The sequence below is a fragment of the Ambystoma mexicanum genome, chromosome 11, assembly GCF_040938575.1.
Source record: "Ambystoma mexicanum isolate Mex_15411 chromosome 11, UKY_AmexF1_1, whole genome shotgun sequence".
Lineage (NCBI taxonomy): Eukaryota > Metazoa > Chordata > Amphibia > Caudata > Ambystomatidae > Ambystoma > Ambystoma mexicanum.
This window is the reverse complement of record NC_090934.1, coordinates 90,139,700-90,159,599: the sequence shown is the minus strand read 5'-3', so window position 1 is coordinate 90,159,599 and position 19,900 is coordinate 90,139,700. Positions and strand designations below refer to the sequence as shown.

The window sequence follows — 19,900 nt, the reverse complement described above, 5'->3', positions numbered from 1 at the left end:
CTTATTCAGGGTGGTTTAGACTGGTTAAGGTGGGGTGGGGTGGGCAGGGGCTTAATGCCTGTGGACTTTGAGTATCGGGTGAAAGGGTTTCGTCGATGTGGGTTTGGAAGAGTAGGCGGGCAGAGGTAGAAATGTGAGAGATGAGGGATCGGTCAGGGGGGTTGGGAGGGTGGATCACTTGAGGTCTGGGGTTTAGGCGGCTCGTGACGTAGCAGGATGGTTTGATTGCCCTGGTGCCTTTCTCCTCCGGATGACCATAGCTTGACCTTTTTCCTTTCTCCTCTCATTATGCCTGTTCCCTGTCTTATTTCCACACTGTCTCCTTGTTTTATTTCTCTCTTCCTCCTAGAGTCTCTACTCTCCAACTCCATTCGAATTTGATTTGCTTCCCTCCAGATCTCTCTCCTTCCCACATCTACGTTGCCTCTGTTCTCTGCCTCTGCTCTCTCTGACTTTAGTTTCTCTGTCGCTGGGTCTGAAGAGGTTTGGTTAATCTGAGTAAGATATTATTGGTCAAATTTAATGCTGAGCTTTTTGACCGGAGGCACAGGTTGAGGGGCAGCTACCTAAACAGGCAGGCCCGAACAGGGTGCCAAAGAGTGGGATAGCCGCCACAGACTAATCTGTCCTTTCAGAGTTGCACATTAAATGATTGATGCTCATTCAGGCTATGGCTTGCATGAAGATATGGCATTCAGCTCTTTGTCGGGGTGGTTGTCCTTGGCATACCAGGCCTCAAGTCTTTAAAATCCTTGTAGACCTGCAGGTTGAGTAAATTGGTTGATCTATTCGACCTAAGAGAATTCACTCTTCCCATAAACTAGAGGGCATATTTCTTTCTTGAATTGAAAAAACGGACTCATTGAACAAGCATGACCCGCAATGTAATGTGCATTTTCATTAAAGGAAACTAGTGGCAGCGCGCTCACATCTTTTACATATATTTTGTTTTTATACTCAAAAACATGGTGACGCATGTTTTCTAACATATGCAATAGGAAGGGACATCACACAAGTTAACACATACATACAGATGTCATCAACTTGATCTTTCCCAATTGTTGAGCACGGGACAAATGCCCTTTTTTCTCTTTGGAAAATGAACAATTCACACACACAAAAAAAATCAAAGTGAGATTTTCCGGTAACGTTGCTGAAATGCAGAGGTCGACTCGCCAACATTGAACAGAAATTTGCCAAACCCAATTCTTCCCCTCAGGCCCACAGAATAAATGTGTGTAAAATATGTCCTATGCGTTTTGTGATTGGCGGAGACTATTGTGAATCACATTCAGTTTAAAAGAGGCTCACGTTTAAAATGGTCCCTGCCTTACCTAGCAAAATGAGTTTGACATTTTACACAGGCATTTAACTCTTTGCTTTTGTGGTTGCAGGGATAAGTTTCAAAAACTTGCTTAATGATTAATGCAGCAGAATAAAGGTGTCCACCCCTTTTTGTCCCCCAACACAAGGTGCATCTGGACCACCCTGTGAGGAAAGTGGATGGAAGTCATTCACCCGCTTGAGCCATCGACGTTGGCCCTTGTCAAGTAGCATGCATACAGTTCTTTCAGGATGGTTGTAAAAACGTGCAGCATGGCCCGGTACTCAGCCCCCACCCTCTCTCACTCCCACACAGGTGACTTAAAGATTTTCTTTTTGCACCCTTCCCTCCATAGATTATGGGACCCGCAGTCTTTTTGCTTATTTTTTAACCCTGCCATGACTTTTGCCAGTCAGTAAAGGCTTCTGCTTTACTTCTCTTGCCGGTTTTGTTAATTCTTATGGGGAAACTGAATAGTCCCTAAGACTGTCTCATTCTTTTGGAATTCTTTTATTCTTATATTTGCACAAATTGCCTTATAGTGGAGTGCCGTTGGGTTACTCTGTATTCTTAAAACTTTTTACCTAATAGCTTTTTGGTTTCTTTGACAATGTGCCTAAGACATGCTGGTGGCATCTTGTGTTTTTGGTGTTTTTGGCTATTAAAGATTGTTGGCACCCTAAAATGACTGTTCTTTGGCCTTCTTCCTGCCTTTTTTCGGTTCTGGAAATACCTTAAATGGAATCCCTTTCCATGGAAAGCTGCGACTTTCGCAGGCTAATGGGTGTTGTGTGTGTGTTTAGGCCAGAGCAGGGGGCCTGGGGCTGTCTAGTCCCAATCCACATCTTTGGTGCTAGGGAGTCTGTTGGTTGGCAGATGTGATGACCACTGGATAGCCACTGGCCGTTTGACCAGTGCAGATCCTTACTATTGGTGGGCTTGTTCCCAGCCCGGGTCTTGGATACAAGGAAGGCTGTGCAACTGATCATCGTTGGAATCAAGACTTATACAACCAGTATTGTCCAGGTGAAGCTCTGTTCATCCTTCTTGATCTCAAGAAGGCCTTTGTTGTTGCTTTGACCCCCAGACCGGTGGCAACAGCCATTCTCAATCTGTTTCTGCTGAGCCTTCTGTCCCTGGACCAATCGAAGGACTGACGTGATATGTTCTGGGCTACCTTTCTCTGGCTGTCATTCTGAGTAGAACCTTGGAACTTGGCATATCTTCATCTTGCGCCCCAGTGCCTGCTCCCGCATTTCAGCTGTCTCACTCCAAGGGAAGCTGTACTGCGGCTGCTTCTGTGTTTGTACTGTACTATCGAATGACCTCGGCGACCTTCATTGGATCTTGTCTGTGTCCCTGAGGTGTCCTGTGTCTCTTTGCTTGGCTCTTCAACTGGAAGCTGCATGGAACTGATTCCTGTGCACTGCGATGGACAAACGAAATCCTGTGAAACAAAGTAGCTCTACTGTCTAGATCTGCTCAGTAGTAACATAGAACAAAGTACGAACCTGGAACGAAGTCTGGATCCTCCAAAGGTGATGTCATGAGAAATGAGCCAGGGTTTGAGTGGGGGGGGGGGGGGCTCGTCTAATTTGCTGTTGCTTTCTCTCCCTGTCTCCCATAGAGTAACTAGCGTGTACGTCCTGATCCTAACTCACTGTGACCTGACATTTCGTGGAGGAACCTGGGTTAAGATTCTTGCCTAGGCCAATCTTGTGTGTGGGATTGAGTACTCACCTGAACTTTACTTGGATCTGTTATCTAACTTTGGAACTCTTGCATTAATCCTAACCACTGGCACTGCTATTCCTATAACTGAAGTATATGCTTTAGAACTGGTGACTTTTGGACATAAGGCCCAAAACAATCTTGGAGTTAGAATACATAAGAATTCGGGAAGCTTTTTGTTTGTGCTGTAAAGAATTGCACCTATATTTCTATGATTTGGTCTACTGCCCTGTTTTGCAATTGATTCATATGCAATTCTATTTCTTCTAAGGGTGAATGTGGGTATATAGGTTTTATAAGGTTGTGTGACAATACAATGTCATTTCTGTGATTTCTATATGCTTGGTGTATAACTTAAATGATTAATGTTGCTCTGGGTGGACCCCTAGCCCTACAACACTCTCAACCTTCCTGGCACTAATACTTGACTGCTCTGCTACCTCACCTTGATTGTATTTTGGCTAATCTGTGTCTTCCCTGTTCACCATATTAGGATGGCCTCTCAAAATCCTCCCAGCTGGGCTGATTTGGGAAATCCATTTTAACAGTGGGTGAATGAGAAAAGCCCTGGTGGAGAAAGGAGGAATATAAACACTGTACGTGATATGATGTGGAAGAATGGAGCCTTTTGAGTGCAGATCCACCAAAGCCCTGCGAACATAGCCGTTCAGAGGCGGATCTGATGCATGTTACTGAATGCTCCCGCAAAACTGGGTGTCGCACAGTTGCTGGCATCTGCTTCAATTCTAATATCTGAGGCAAGAACATGGGCAGAGTCTGTTGCGGGACCCGTGTGGAGAATGACGTGGAATTTGTTAGGTTTTATTTGGGTGATTGCTGTGCTCTCAAGGAGCTTGGTGGGGGAAGAAAGATGGACTGTAGGATCAAGAGAGAACATCTTTAGAAGGGAGATGTAGCAGATTTGGAGGAGGAGGGATCAATGCCTTGAGGGAAGGAGTCGTTAATCACTGGCAAAGAGGGCTGCATAGATGGAGCAGGTTTGAATAGATTTTACTGGTCAGTGGAAGAGATGACCTACTTTTATTTTAATGCCGAGTGGTATGTGTGGGAGATTGAGAGAGGGAAAGTTAGTAAAGGCTGGGAAGGTAGGGGAGAGAACTGATGAAGGTAGAGATCCAAAGGCAGTAGAATGGAGAGGCTAGTAGCGATGTTAGAATGAATCGTGACTTTCAGATAGTTTAGAAAACAGACCACTGTAGAAAGGAGCATTTATTAGAGAACAGCCCTTGATGCATATTGCTTTGCTGTTCAATATGGGTCCAATGGAATAGTTATTTGGCTGCTTGAAACGTTTTTTTTCTTTTTTTTAAAGTGGAAGATGAGAACACTAGTGTTTTTTTTTTTTTTTTAGCATACTGCTCCTAGGAACAATGCCAAATATGCTTTGGTGCTTGATGGCAACCTTAAGGGTGGCATTTCTAGCATAAACCATTTAGGAAGAAAAGGTTTAGTTGTATTTAACTGAGCTGATTTACTCCTACGTCCCGTCCCCTTTCCTCCATACTTGTGGGACATTCCGTCCTTCGTGACGGGACCGCAGCACATTTGTAAAAAAAAAGCATCAAAAAGGTTGTTTTTCTCCTTTTGTTTGCATCCCGCTTCAGTCCTTTTATCTGCGCGTTTGAGGCTGGACGCACTAGCATCACTGGGATTTTTTTCTTATTCCCTTTGTCCTTCCTCCTGCTCCGGTTCCACAGCCATCTAGTCCTCAGTCTATGCCGGAGCGTCTGGGATTTGTGTCCTGTCATTCCTGCGTTGTTTCGCGAGGACGAATCCCCATTCTTTTTGCCTGGAGTGTCTACGTCCGCAACATCGCTGGGACTCCTGTTTTTACTGCGACTCCCTCTCCGTCTGGGCACTCAAGCGGCATAGTCTTCGGTGGAAGGAGGTGTTTCAATGCGTTCCTCCACCACATTTGCTGCTCTTCATTGATGAGAAGAAGAAACTCCCAGGAGGGTTCTTTACTTTTTAGGGCACCCCGGCCAGAGGACCCCTTCCAGAGGTCTTATGACCGGGAGCGGCTCGAGTAGCTCTGTTAACAGGGGCATCCCTGAGGTGCCTCACAAGGTGGCCTAACGGGCACACCAGAAGTTCCGGGTTCCCGCAGTGGGCCTGCCAAAGCCGATCATTGTTCCGAGGTTCCTCGTTTGGGGGCTAAAGTTCAGTCCAGTTCTTCTGTGGCTCTGGATATCGGGGTTCGCCCTGAGGTCTCCATTTCTGGAGCTTTCCACACAGTCACGTATCGAGGCCCCTTTTGAGGGAGCTATACGTCCCGGGTTACATCCCGAGGTTTCTCTTCTTGGGGCTAATTCCAGTACTGACAGTCAAGGAATCCTCTTTGAGGGTCCTGTCGGTGAGTTACATTCCTCAACCGCCCCACGTGGTGGTACCGGTTCTGTTGCGGGGGGGGGGGAGAGGGTGGTCACGCACCACAGGCCTTAGAGTGCCGGCTCTGCCGAGGTTCCTCCACTGGAGGCTAATTCTGGGACAGTACCTAAGATGTCCAGTAAACATTCTATATCTGCCAGTACCGGCTCGGCCGAGGATCCTTGTTTCAAGGCTAAGGTGTTACTTTAGTCCCCTGAGGAGACAGTTGCCTCTGTTATTCTCTGGTGTCGACGGTGGTCCACGGTGGCCATTTTGGATACCTTCCTTACACCAACATTCACGACGGCTGGTTTGGGGAGCATTCCTATTAGGGCTGAGAAGTTTATTCCATGCCATGTGGACAACGAGAACCCGTTCTGCTCAAACTGTTGATTGACATGCTCGGGCACCGCTGCCTGTCTCGCTTCCCCCTCGTTCTGTACTTCTTATCTATGTGGACCCAGACGGTGGTGGAACTTCCTGGCAACCATCCTCATTGCGTTCATGGGGGGTATGCCGCCTCTACCAACTCCAGCACCTAGACCTTTGTGTGAGGATGCGTTTTTCTGGGAAATTTCAGACGCTAATGCACTCCAATCCCATACTTTAAGGGCCTTTTTATAGACATCTATCCGGTTTCTTCTGTAACTCCTTCGTCCTCGGCTATTCCTACGCAGGTCCCGGTGGTGCCATCTCCACCAACTCTTCCTGCCGGACCTCTACAAGCACTTCCTCATCTGCCTCAGCTTTCCCCGATAGAAAAGACGTTGAGGTATTGGCCGAACACTTTAGGCTTCACTGGACGAGGGCCAAGCGGACCAGGACCGCGATGAACAGCCCTGCTCTATTGGAGCTTTTCATGACTGTGTACTGGATATGATAGCTTCACTTGATATTCCAGTGCCCGAGGCCCCCACTCTACAGGAGGGTGTGCTCTCGATATAAGCCTCACGCCTCGGAAGATATAGCTTTATTGGCATGTCCACTCCCCTCGTCAACGGTGGTGGCAGCAGCTACCCTCAAGTCCAAGCCGACCTCTGTATACCTCCACTGCAGTGGCCTAAATCCTTTCTAAAGAGGATTAACCTCTTGACGCCCTTGGCAAGAAAGTATTTTCCAATTTGGCGCTCCAACTCCGTCAGGCTAACACCAAGCTCATACTGGCAGCAGCAAATCTTAAGCTGTGGAAGGAGCTAGCCGATTTCCAAGAATGTATTCCTGCGGATAGGCTAGACGACTTCTGTTTGTCGGACACTAGAGTGTTGGCACAGGATTTGGTGTCGGCTGCAGCACACCATGTGGATACCTCTGCTCAAGGCGTTATGGTCGGTGTCAACATCGCCCGCCAGGCGTGGCTCCATGCGACGAAGTTCTCAAAGGAAGTGCAGGACAAAGTACTAGACCTTCCTTTTGATGGCAAGGAGTTGTTCCATTCCTCCACAGATGAGGAACTCGCAAAGATTAAGACCAGTACCCAAATCGCCTCCTTTTTTATTTTTTAATCGGTCCTGGCGAAAGCTCCAGCTAAGGCCCCTTATACACAGAGGTCAGGGTCCCAAACTCTGTCCTTCTGGGTTCATGGGGATTCGGGATCGCTGTGAGCGCCGATCTGAAGCTCCGGTTGGCGAGCCCCGCCATTAACAACAACGGCGAAGTGGCCGGTTTTTCTCTCAGCCAGCAGCCCTCCTCTCCAGGGACAGGTAGTATTCTTGCCGACAAGTCTTCCAAATGATCTATCTCGTTTGTCCATCGGCCGGGCTTCCGCTTGCCCCTCTCCCCACCCTTCATCCCTCCCTTCCAGCAGACTGGGTTGCCTTCCCTCAGTACAAATGTACAGAAACTTTTAGACCTCAGAGCAGTGGAACCTGTTCCCCTGAGGGAGCAGTGGGAGGGCTACTACTCCCCGTCTGTCCAGTGCCCAAACCCAACCAAGCTGGCCTGCACACTAGCCTCTATCTTCCCCAGTTCAATCTATCTCTTCCCCAAGAGAAACTCCAGATGATATTGTCCTGCCAAATAAAGTACTCTCTTAGGACGGTTATTTGGCTCAGTGTGGTGGACCTCCAGGATGCGTAAATGCACATTCTGATTTGGAGCCCGCATCGGAAATATCTACGGTTCTCAGTGGAAGCAGAACACTTCCAGTTTCGAGAACTCCCTTTTTTTTAATGCTTTTCCTCCACTCCCTCTGATTCACTGGTCGCTCTTCAAGCTCAGGAGCACATCCAACTGCACTCTCCTGTTCCTGGCTCTGTGGTGGCCAACCAGGTTCTGGTATTGGGAACTACAGCATCCCCCGATCAGATTGCTGCAGATTCCCAACCTTCTTCAGCAGAACAATCGGATGTGGCACCCCTCCCCACAATCGTTCAGCTTGGCGGCCTGGTGCCCGAGTTCAGAGCTTTAGCACAGTTAAATCAGTCCGAAGACAATATGCACATTATCCAAGCTTCGGTTGACACCATTCTCTCCTGTGTCTCATCTGGCAGCTTCTGGCATTCACGTTCTGTCATGCAGTACTTACCTTTCTGCTGTTGCGTCCTATTGGACCACGGGCTGCTGTATTTATTTTTTCATTGACTAATCAGTCATTAAATTGCAAGTTTTATCTCTTACCGCCGGTACACGCCCCTCATCCCAAATGGGATTTGAATGTGATCCTCACTGCCTTTTGAACCCATGGCCACTACCGATCTTAAATACCTTTCTTGGAAGATTGCCTTTCTGGTCGCAGTAACGTCAGCAAGGAGAGTTAGTGAGCTCCAAACCCTTTCTGTGGAACATCCGTTCCTCACTTTCCACAAGGGTAAGGTAGTGCTTCGCACTCATCCTTCTTTCCTGCCTAAGGTGGTTACCGATTTTCATTTGAATCAATTTTATTTCCTTACCTGTCTTTTTTTTCCTAACCTGGCATCTGATGACCTGAGAGTTTTACAGAACTTGGACGTCAGGCTAGCCCTGAAGTTTTACATCGATAGAACGAGTGAACTCAGGAGCTCCTTACATTTGGAGACCCGAAAGGGAAACCAGCTTCAAAGGCAACTGTCGACCGATGGATTGCCTCATGCATTTTGGAAGCTTATAAAACTCAAGGTCTTCAACCTCCGAAGGGCATCCATGCTCCTCTTGTACGTGGCAAAGCGGCTGCTGTCGGTTTCCAAAAGTATGTCCCTTGGGGAAACAATCGCCACGGCGGCTACGTGGGCTTCCCCATCAGCTTTTTGTAAGCATTACTGCTAAGACCTAAGCTCCAGGGCCGACGCACAATTCGGCCAGACTGTTCTGAAAAACGTATTCCATTAAAGGGGGTTATTTCCATCTACCGTGCTACCTGTGGTGTGTGCTTGGGGAATCTCCCACAAGTATGGAGGACAGGACTATGGACTAGGAGTAAGATGGTCACTACGGTGAGTAACTTTGTTAATCTGTCCGCAGTTCCTGGAGAGCAGCAATGTTTTTCCAACCACTTCACTTATTTTGGGTGTGATTCAAGTGTGAAGGTGTCCTGGTCAAAGTATAGAAATCGGTGTCTGATATAGGTTTGCAGTTATTTAATCTCAATCTGTATAATATACTGTTTACTGAGTGGATTTTATGTTTCGTGATTGCGCTACCCCTATAATTCTGTTAATTTTAATATAATCTGTTGCATTTTCTCCTGCAGATCAAGCAAGTACCATGCAATCATTGGTGAGGAAAGGACTAATCCAGTAAGTAATGACTCTGGTGGCCAGTCGTCCGAAACAACTGAGCCACAAGCCCTCAAAGATCCTGATATGGAAGTAGTTTGTCCTACAGTAGTTTCTGCGAGTACTTCTGTATCTGGACAAGAACCTTCTATAACGCAGAATATTTTGGAGAACTGTGTAGTGGGCGACAATAAGGAAAGCAAGGCTACTACTGTGCAGGAAGCTTCTGTTGTCCCTGGAAGCCTTTTACTCGTAGAAACTTTGAAAGAGCAGCAGAGTTCAGACGCCATTAACTTGGAGTATAGCAAGGACTTGGAATTTGAATCTACTGTTGAACCAGAGTTTCAAGTCCCTTTGCAAAAAGCGGAACATAGTGCCGACAACCTGGATTCTAAGACAGAGGTTGATGGGCATTTGCAGAATACTGTGTTGGTTGCATCTGCACTTCGTGAAAATGCTCGCAAGTCCAAGTTGCACAAGCTCCGTGAACTTGGAGTGGATTTGTCCCTTAAACCTCGCTTTTGCCCAGATGATGGTGCTTTTATTGACCTCGAGGAGCCGCAACCAAATAAAGGTACTGATCCAAAGCTAGTGTTTTATCCCAATGCATACTTGTGGATTTTATTTGTTTAAATGTGGAAGATTTCAATTTAGTTCAGTTCTTCATTGACAAAACTATTAGCATGTTCTTTCTTAATCTTGATTGAGGCCTGGAAAGTATTCCAAACCAAAGTGTACAGCCTTACAGAATTCTCCACCAAACATTCCTTGAAACCATGGACCACAGTATATAATATTTTAAAGTATGTACTCGCTGAGTAAGCTACCATAACTTTTACAGTGGTTCTATGCAATCCTTTTTAACAAATCTCATGGTCGGAGGTGGGGAAAAGTTTGGGAATGGAAGACTTGCACGTTGTTTGCTCAACAGTTCTGTAATTGTATTGTCAAATACCCTATTTAGAGGAATTTTTAGCAAAACGTTATGGATGCATTTTCTTTGTGCAGAAAAAGCACTTGAAACACTGAGCATTGATTCATTTGCTGTAATGATCAACTAGCAGTGTATTGGCTATGAGCAATGGCAGGGTTAGGCATAATTGCCCTTTCCAGTATTAAGAAAAGGTTACCTTGGATGAATAGGCAGGCAAAATAGCCTTTTTGTTTAAAATGTATTGCATTTGTGCTGCTCAATTAACTTTGGACTGCACTTTGGATCCATGTGCTGTCATTGTGCTTCTTGAGTATTTGACTGTTTTCTTTTGGGGAGTGCGGGGGTAGTGCCTTAACCGCGGTTCTTTGCCACATAGCTGTCACCTTGAGGCCAACAAACGAAATCTTGAACGGCTAACCTGGAAGCTTCCTGGCAAGCTTTTGATGAGATTTTTGCAGGCCCCTCTGGGAAAGGCTGTATAACTGTTAGGTAAGCATTGGTGCAGTCACACTGTGAGAATACACACAACGTATATGGTTGGTATTAGGTAACCCACCTTTTAGTACAGGTCTGTACTACACAAGTTGATAGTGTGACTGAGCAGCCAGACCTATCTTAAGAGGGGTAAATGTGAGTTGAAGAGTTGTACAAATGAAATCCGTAACTACAAGTAGCCAAGTAACACTTGCACTCTCAAGGTTTGTTATAAATATGTATATATTTACACATCAAGTTTTAATTAAGCTTCTTTAAAAAGGCAATTGTTTGTAACAGTCAAGCAAACTTTGAATTACTTTTCAAAATCAATAAAGTTGGTGAATACTCTTTGGCTATGGTAATACATTTCTCCTACGGACTTCAATAACAAGGATAGTACTGTATTTATCGCACCAATATACTTTTTAGACTGAGTTTCAGAAAGGAAGGGCTAGGGAAAAATAGAAAGGTTTGAATGCGAGGACAATTTGAATCCTCCAATGAAATCTAGGTATGTCTTTCCCAGCAGAAAACGTTTGACATTGCTTGTCCTTCATAGGTTAAAATGTGTCTAAGTCAATGGATTCAGAAAGGTGCCTTTAGGGAGCCAGGACAGCCAAAGTCAATTGGACCACGGACGAAAAGTCTTCAACAAAAGTCAGATAGTTCAGAAAATCACTATGTGAATACAAGCTGTTAAGCGTGTGCAAAAGGCGGTTGAAATCAAATCAAAGTTAAGCAAGTGCCAATCTCGAGTGAAACCGCACGACTTAAGGCAAGAAGGGAAGTAACCCAAGCCCAAACAGTACCTCTGGTTAGAAGAAAAGTGGTCCAGCTGGATGTTGTCTTGCTACAGCCATGCAGACCCTGGCTCCCGAGCCTCAGTCGCGGGGACAAGAGGGAGGACGTCTGGAGGGCTCCTGCGGCAGTACTGGTAAGGACTTCGGCAGCTACGGGCTCTCTTCGATTCAGCTCGGAGAAAAACGCAATGACTCCCAACACCTGAACGTGCAGTAAAAATGTGAAGATGGATGCCAGAGGAGGGGCTTAAGAGGGCAGTCATGGGCTGGCGGCAGTATGACCCAGCGCTCATTGATAAGTGAAAGTGAAACTTTTCTTTTACTGAGGATTTCCAGCCCGACGGGGAATATTCATGAGCATGTGAATCCATGCAGACCCCATGCTGAAGAAAGCAAGTACTGAACTGGCTTTAAAATGTAACCACGGCTTGTCAATGGATTTTGTTCAGTTTCATTTCCATGGAGAAACTTTCACAAAACTAAAATCCTCAAGTGACCAAATTCAAAAAATAAATGGTACTTGCCTGACATTGTTATAGGTTATGTGGGCCCTTTGGTATAAAAAACGCAAACACTGGATTTTGAGCTGGTACCTTTTGATTTGTTAGGGACTGTAATGTACTATATCACATCACTGCACTGCACCTCTGTCCATTTAATGGATTGGATAAACAACTTTGGTTATATCAAGCTTCAAAAGAAGGTGGCGACTGACTATTCCTGACTAGTAGCTTACAACTTGGGGGTGGGGGGGGGGAAACATTGCACAACTTTTATAGTTTTAAAGTGTACAGGCTAGGAGCAATAATAGAGAAAACTTGTCCCTAAACATGCAAAGGACACAAGTGATATATGTCCAGTGTCTTAACTATTGAAGTCACGTAAGGGTGTAGGAAAATCTGTGTGCCATCCCAAAAGGATATTGACTTACTTTATTGAACTGAGGGAGTGTGTTTTTGAAATATTTTCTTACGTGTTGCATATTGCTCTCTTCTGAAGAAGGCTTATTTTGAAACGGCCTGTTAAATTAATAAGAAACCTTGAGTATGAGTGTTATTTGAATACATGTCACTGTGAAACTCTATGTTGCAGCCTTACAGTAAGCCTGGCTGCTCAGTCATTCTACCAACTTGTGTATTACTGGCCTATACCAAAGGTTGGGTTACCTATTGCTAAGAGGACAAGGCTGGTGTAGTCTTCCACAGGGTTACAACATACAATCTTGACTAACACTTCTATTGCCTCTACTGTCCATCTGGACCACAGGGAAGCGGATTGTGAAATCTGCCTTGGGTTTCTCCAAGCGCAATATCGCGGATCGTCTCAGTAGGTTGTAGTGTGGCTCAATGCCAAGGTCTTGTCATGCCTGTTGGTTCTCCTGCTGGTTTGTCTCCCCTCACCAATACTAGACTCCCTGCCAACTCATGGTGTACACATCTGCAATCTAGCTATAGAACAGCTGCTAGACCGTTCTTCATGCGTTGGAGACTTGCAGGGAGGTTGCCATGGTGACGTGGGTCCCCGGCATGCCGCGCAGCAACCATGAGCTCCACGGTTCTTCAGGGTCACGTGACACGGAGCACTACGTCTCACATCAGGACTGCATCCTAACAGATGCTATTTAAACTGTTGGCGGGCAGTAATCGGGTGCTTCTGATTGTGTTTACCTCCTGAAGCTCTGCCCTTGAGATCCACACCAACCGGCTGTTCTGTGGGTTCTGCTGGCGACTCGGCTTTGTATTACAGACTTCCTTGCCTCCTCCCACAGCCTTTATTTACCGCTCTCCTACGACTCTGGCCTGCATTACGGACTGCCTTACTCAATACAAATGTTACGTCTTTTGCCCGCACGTTGCCAATTGGTTTACCTCACGGATTCCATACCTTGCTTTAGGTACCGAGGCTCCCTTGAGCATGCCATACCTCGCTTCCTATACCAAGACTCCCTTGAGCATTCAATTGCGTGGACTTCTTCCGCTCATTTCAGGTGGCATTCTAGGCTGTGTTCACATTCAACATCTGAGGCACTTATGACTTCTAATCTCGGCTGTTCCTGTCTTCCATCTCGAGGATCCACTTCCAACTAACCACCTTCCACCTTTCATTACCATCATACCTGCCTCGCTGATTACATGTGCATAGGACTTTATGGACGGGGATCAGCTGAAGTGTGCCGGCTCCAAGGTTGAGGAGGCGGGCATTGCCGCCGCGAAACAGGGTGGCTGTACTGATGTTCCCGCGAGTCGGGGCTCGCGGGGGGGAGTTTCGGTGTTGGCTTCACAAGGGGAAGCGGGAGTGTCCCTCGCCAAGTCATATAGAAGAGCGGCTCCCGCCCATCGCCAACAAGGAGGCGAGGTTATCCTGAGCGTTCACGGTAAAAGCCCTGGTCCACTCACCCTACCAGCCCAGCGACGCAATTCTAAGTCAAGGGAGCCTCGATTAACCCGAGTTGGGACAAGGCTCAGTACCGTCCCCAATCAAAACGCTGAAAATCTGAAAGAAACCAGAGTACCACAAAAGCGGACCCCAAATCTAGGAGAAAGCGTGGTGCTTGCAAAACCATGGGCAAAAATAAAAACAATCTGGGAAAACCGTCAAAAAAAGCTTCCAATTTAGACGGAGAGAGAAGACTTTCACAAAGGCCTTGAAAAAGCAGATCAAGTCTAGAAGACGGACGCAGCCTAAACTATTTTCAACTGAGTTTAAAATCCTCTAGCAGACACAGAAGAACTTTCAGACGCAGAAATTCTCTTGGCCTTACAGGAATGTTGGCCGCATGCAAAATGCCGAAGAATTGAAGACCCACACACGCTGACTCATAATCCACAGGACATATCTCCCGTTAAAGACTAGAAAGAGAAGTCTGGGGTAAAAGAGCAACCTAAGGAGAGGCCAGAGGGCGCAATGACGAAAGGGGGGCCTCCTGTACCTATGCCGACCTTGGTGGTTTCCAAGGAAAACGCAATGGTCTCAGAAAACAGTATCCAACACAGAAAAGACGAAGGGGCGTGCCACTCCAGACAAGCGGAGGCCAGTACCACCGCCTCAAGACCACGCAGTGAAGAAACAGCCTCTCAGGACAAAAACCTCCGTCCAAAACACAGGAGTCCACCTTCCCAGACACTTATTGGGGAGAACGACTCGGGACAATCGGTGAGAGGAAGGGCGGACCCTGCCATAAATGAGATTCCGAACATTGCTCCTGTAAAAGCTTTATTTGCAACAGCAAATCAGAGAAATTCACTGGATTGACTGCGATCCCAGATCATCCAAGGGCCGCCAAGGCATCCCTTACAGATGGAGACGCCACAGAGTCAGATCCTCGACTCCCTCAAACCTACCATCTACAGTAACACCTTCAAAGAAAGCTGACATCTTTTCCATAATGTCATGGGTCACAATAGCTTTAGCTCCTTTTTATGAAGCTATATGAAGCCATTGGTGAAAACATCAAAGACCACAATACAGGCAAGGATGAACAGCAAATTGATCTTCCTAGAGGCATACATTATGGCGAGAGAGAAAACCAGCCTCAATATAACATATGGGAGTGACATTGCGCCCTCTACAGCGCCTATGACTGCTTCGACAAACTTCGTGGGGAACAGAAAGGCCATTAGTACGCAAACAGAAGTCGCTATCGATCTGACCATGGACAACTCGAAAGAGGGGGGGGGGGAAGGAGTGGCGCCCCGAGTGGGACCTCATGCCCCAAAATCAACGAGCCCTTCTGCCTCAGATTCACCAACTATTGACGCAGACGGCCCAGGGGTGGGACGATTGATAAAGGCAATAAGCAGAAGCTGGGAGCCACACCGCTAGGAGAAAAACTAAAAACAAAAACAATGGCCAACCACTCACCTGAAAATGAAAAACCCCTTGATCCAGTCTTCAAAAAAAATACCCTTAAAGAAGGGACCAGTATTCACACCCAACAGACAAGATCTAAAATGGGTGCCAGGTGAGGAGAAGGACACAAACCAAGAGCTACCGGCCAAGACCACCAGCGACAGGACTTAAATTTCATGGGCAGTCGCTTCGCCAAAGTCTGTAGAAGACTTCCTGGAAGATGAGACAATGATTAACTTCAGTCAACACATGAGCGAGGATAAGATTGGCCGAGAGCCCTTTAAACCCACTTGCATCCCTTGTTCAGAGCCCAGCTCGGGCGAACTGTACCAGCGATAATGCGGGGGACGAGCCAATGGTCCATGGTTTTCTGACATTAGAAGAACGTAAGAAATTGTCAAAGAAGGCAAAGTGGGATGAGCGGACTTCAACTGAGATCCACCAAAAGGAAGAAACCCGGGTACCAAAAATTAACAGCAGAGAAGATGACAATTCACTGGCCGCCAAACAAAAATACAGAATCAATTCTACGAAAAAAAGTTGCATCCCGGTTAATGTGAGATGTCGCTCGCATAATAAATCGGGAACTAGACACCAAGTTCAGTCTTCAAAACCCGAAAGTTCATAATGTCACAAGAACTGATCAATACCACACGATGACTAAGAACCAAGACGAGGAGAAATGGATACTAAAACTGGAACAGATCCCTGGAAATGACGACAACGTCATTTTAAACCGAAGATCGGTATTGAAATTATTGGGCTTTGTTCCAAATTTGAGGCGCAGAAAAACTGAGGACCTACTAATTGTAGATCAGAGTCAGAGCCGACCTAAGTCTATTTTGCATCTTTAAATCGCCTCAAAAGCAGTCCATGTTCTCTTGAAAGAAGAAAAAAGGCCTTGCTGAAACTGGTTTGACATTACTGAATCCTCGATCAACAGGGCACAGGCCAAGGAATAAGAGACAAGAACGGGAAGTCCAAGGGCCTGCTCTGGTAAGTGAGGAGTACAGCCCTAACAACAGGATGGCAGTACATTTCAAGAAACCCGAAACTTAGCACTGAAAGATCACCCAGCAGCAAGCCAACGGAACCTGGATTCGGAGAAGAAGCAGAAGTCTCGACTGGACCCTCAGAAAAACATAGACAGCGATTCGAGGAACCCGGCTTTTGCGAGGTTGGCCAGTGGCGAACTCATGCAACAAAATCATGGCAGCATTGATTCCATGATAACACAAACCATCGTGAAGGTGGTACTTGAAGATAAGTCGAGCTCCGACTCAAGGTCCAAGACGGCTGAGCATTTGGTCCTGTCTACCAAAAGCCCTCATGAGAGAAACAAAAAATATCAACACACGCCCCATGAGCCCAGCCTTCAGTCCAGTACAGAGACCAAAACACCCGGGTCCCACGTTCGGCTAGGCTCATGGAACACCAGGGGCCATTTGCACTTGATGATACAAGGAGATGTAGTGCTATCAGACTATATCTTATGCTTCCAGGAGACCTGGCTCATACACACCCCGACATTAGAGGGATATGAAATTTCCTTATCACCAGCAAAAAAGGGGTTAATGGGGAGACCCTCCTCAGGAATTCATTCTGACAGCATGCCGACAAGGCAGTGGCTTCACATTAGAAGCTAAGCTCATCAGCAACCCATCTATCCTGGTGACCAAAGCCTTGTGTGGTCTCTTCCGTACGGGCATAAAGAAAAAGGAAAGCCCTCATCATTCATCATCATAAATACCTACTGGAACCCAGCGGTGATCAGTGACTTCGCTTACCTGGAACTGCTGGAATTGGCAATCGATGAAGCACTTGCGGCGTACTTAGTCCCTTACCTCGACGTCAACGCAACATGCCAGACTCAAAATAATCCTCAAAACCAACAGGACACGAAAAGCCCAGTGGTGAGAAGCGGAGTGGAGTGGTTAAAGCTAATGAAATCTCACAAACTACATAACCTAGACGGTGTTTCCTGAGCGCTTGCCGACATGGGAGAGAGACACAACAAGAGCCACAATAGACTATATCTTTGTGTCCACGCCATTGCTCCCTTTGATAACATTGTTTTAAGTAATAGGCACATCTGCCAGTGATCACAATCTTCTCAACATCTTGGCCAATGAAACCGTACACAAGGGCCTACTCAAGCCCTCAGTTGAGGGAGAACCATCAACGCACCGGACTGAAGTTGTCAGCGGCAGCAATACGAGACCTTAGGTCGAAGTATCAAGTACAAATACACGCTGAACCAATTGATCAGACCGACTATTTGCCTCTATTGTCGACCTACAAATTCCAAGTCCACAAAAAGGGCACCCAGCATAGCAAAAACCATGTGTATGACGAAATTCTGGTGACCAAACTAAAGGAGATGAGAAAACGGCAAGTAAAATAAACGGGGAGCCCAACTGCAATCTTGGACGCAATGGAAGGCTGTCGTCAGTACAATGCTTGGCTTAAAAGCTATCGCTTGACCTTGTAACAGGACGCAGAGAACATATTAAAAGCGATAACCTCCACCAACAGCAGACTTTTGGTCACTTTTAAAATCGGCAACCTCGAATGCAGAGCCTGCCTTCATCTCAAACATCAGAGAATCCACATGGGTCAATTTCTTTCAGACCTTATTCCAGGAGACGGCCAGCCCGGACCGATAGACGCCTGAGCAGGAGCCGACTCGTTGGGTAAGCCTGGACGACATTGAAGACCTCACGGCTCAAATCAAGAAATTAAAAAAACTCCCGAGTGCCTGGTCTGGACGGCATCACTAACGTAGACCTGAAGGCTTTCCCGTCCGAGGGGCCGTTGTTCCTGAGTAAAATCTTCCAGAGATGCGTAACCCTAAAATCTATCCCGCCGTCTTGGAAAACTGCCACTGTTGTTCCCATCTACAAGAAGGGAAACAAGGACGACCCAAAAAATTACAGGCCAATTGCCTTACTCGACTGTCTTGGGTAGGTGTTTGGGTCATTACTGCTCAGAGAATTTAATGAATGGGTCAAAACGGCTCCCAGCAAAGATTACCTGCAAACTGGCTTCAAAAAAGACTTTGGAACATCTGCCAACATCCTGATGATCAGTGCCTTAAAGAGCAGAGCTCTAGAAGGAAGGCCAAGACTTATTATCCTCTTTGCCTTAACCCAGGCCTTTGATAGAGTAGAGCGCCCGCTTTTGTGGGTGAAACTCTAGACCTGGAGGTGCCCCCCCCCACTTCTGAAGCCAATCAAAGCGCTGTACACAGTAAACAGTATGAGAGTGAGGCTAAACCAGCAAGGGCTCCTCTCTCCAGAGATACCGACAGCCAGAGGAGTGAAGCAGGGGTGCCCTTTGGCCCCAGCGGTTCAACGCTTTTCTTGGAGATTTGCAAGAAGCAAGTCAAACAGTTGCTTCCCTCCAAACATGGGCAACGTTCACGTAAACAGATTGCTGTACGTGGGCGACTTGATTTTATTTGATCACACCTCCATAGGCCTGCAACGCTAAATAACTAATCTTTTGGAGTACACGATAAAAAATAAACTGGAGATTAATGAAAAAAAGACAAAATTCATGATCATCTCCGCTCCTCCAAGAAAAAATCTCCCTCAACCTGGATAACCACCCAGTTGAAAAAGTTCAGATACAAGGGAGTGATTCTTGATGGCTCCAGGAATGAAACGGCGATGCAAGAGCATTTGACACGAACAACTAAAAAGTTGACCGCTCAAGGCAAGGCCAACAACAGAAAGGTTGTTTTTCTTTAATCCCCGTCCTGGACTTTTACACAAAAAAAAATGATTCCAACATTAACCTACAGAGCAGACGCATTGCCTAATTTACCTGTGAAACTGGAAGCCTTGTTTTGGAGATCTATACTGGGACGTCCAAACTCCACTTCTGTCATGGTAATAAGGAAAGAACTTAATTTGCTGTCTCTCAAAGGAACCGTGAAAATCAACACCTTGTTGCTATATCGCAAGTGTAGAATTTCCAAAGACCTGTTGATATTCAACTTGATACTTAGATAAAGTAACAGCGCACAAAACAAGATGCTTAAGTCTTGGTCTAAAGCAAATCTAGACTTGCTAGCCTCTACCGAATGTGATGAAGACACACTGTTCACACACCCGACAAAAATCCAGAGACAATTAAAAGAGCTTGACTGGATACAAACCAAACAAGCAGCATTAAACAACAAACTGATACAGCATCTGCCATCTAACATCAGGAAACTTAACTAACTGCAGCCCTACATCAAAAAGTTTCCATCCGGGCTAGCTCGTAAATTGCTAATGAGAACAAGATTGAACTCCACTAACTCAAATAACTTTAAATGAATAACTTAACTTGCGTCATCTGTTTGCTCTGCAACCTTAGGGAAAGACACTGGCTTCACTGCTGATCACTGTAGTTTCTTTCATATAATCCTCAGAATATTGAATCTCTCTTGAGGCCTTTAAACATTTGGTGAGCACTGGAAACTGCGACCTGTCTCTTGAGAGACTAAAATGAAAGGCAGTTTAGAACTCTCAGAGGAATTCCAAACTACCTCACAACTACACTCTTCCAATCACTGCTGTGAAACTGAGCCTCCATCTTGCCTAGGGGAAACAAAGACTTCCTGAAGTACACGTTAAGGAAACATAGAAACATTTCATAATCCCAAGGCATAAAATAAGCAGTGTCGCATAGCAATTTGCTATGCAATTACGTAGGTTTG

At 46.2% G+C, this 19,900-nt stretch overlaps 1 protein-coding gene across 1 annotated transcript in view; it reads left to right on the top strand.

The window, feature by feature from the left end:
- Window positions 1-19,900, top strand: part of CLSPN (claspin) — a 503,683-nt gene that overhangs the window by 98,139 nt on the left and 385,644 nt on the right. The window contains exon 8 of the mRNA XM_069622600.1: window positions 9,108-9,706. Within this exon, the coding sequence (XP_069478701.1) occupies window positions 9,108-9,706 (599 nt within the window). The remainder of the gene's footprint in view (window positions 1-9,107; window positions 9,707-19,900) is intronic.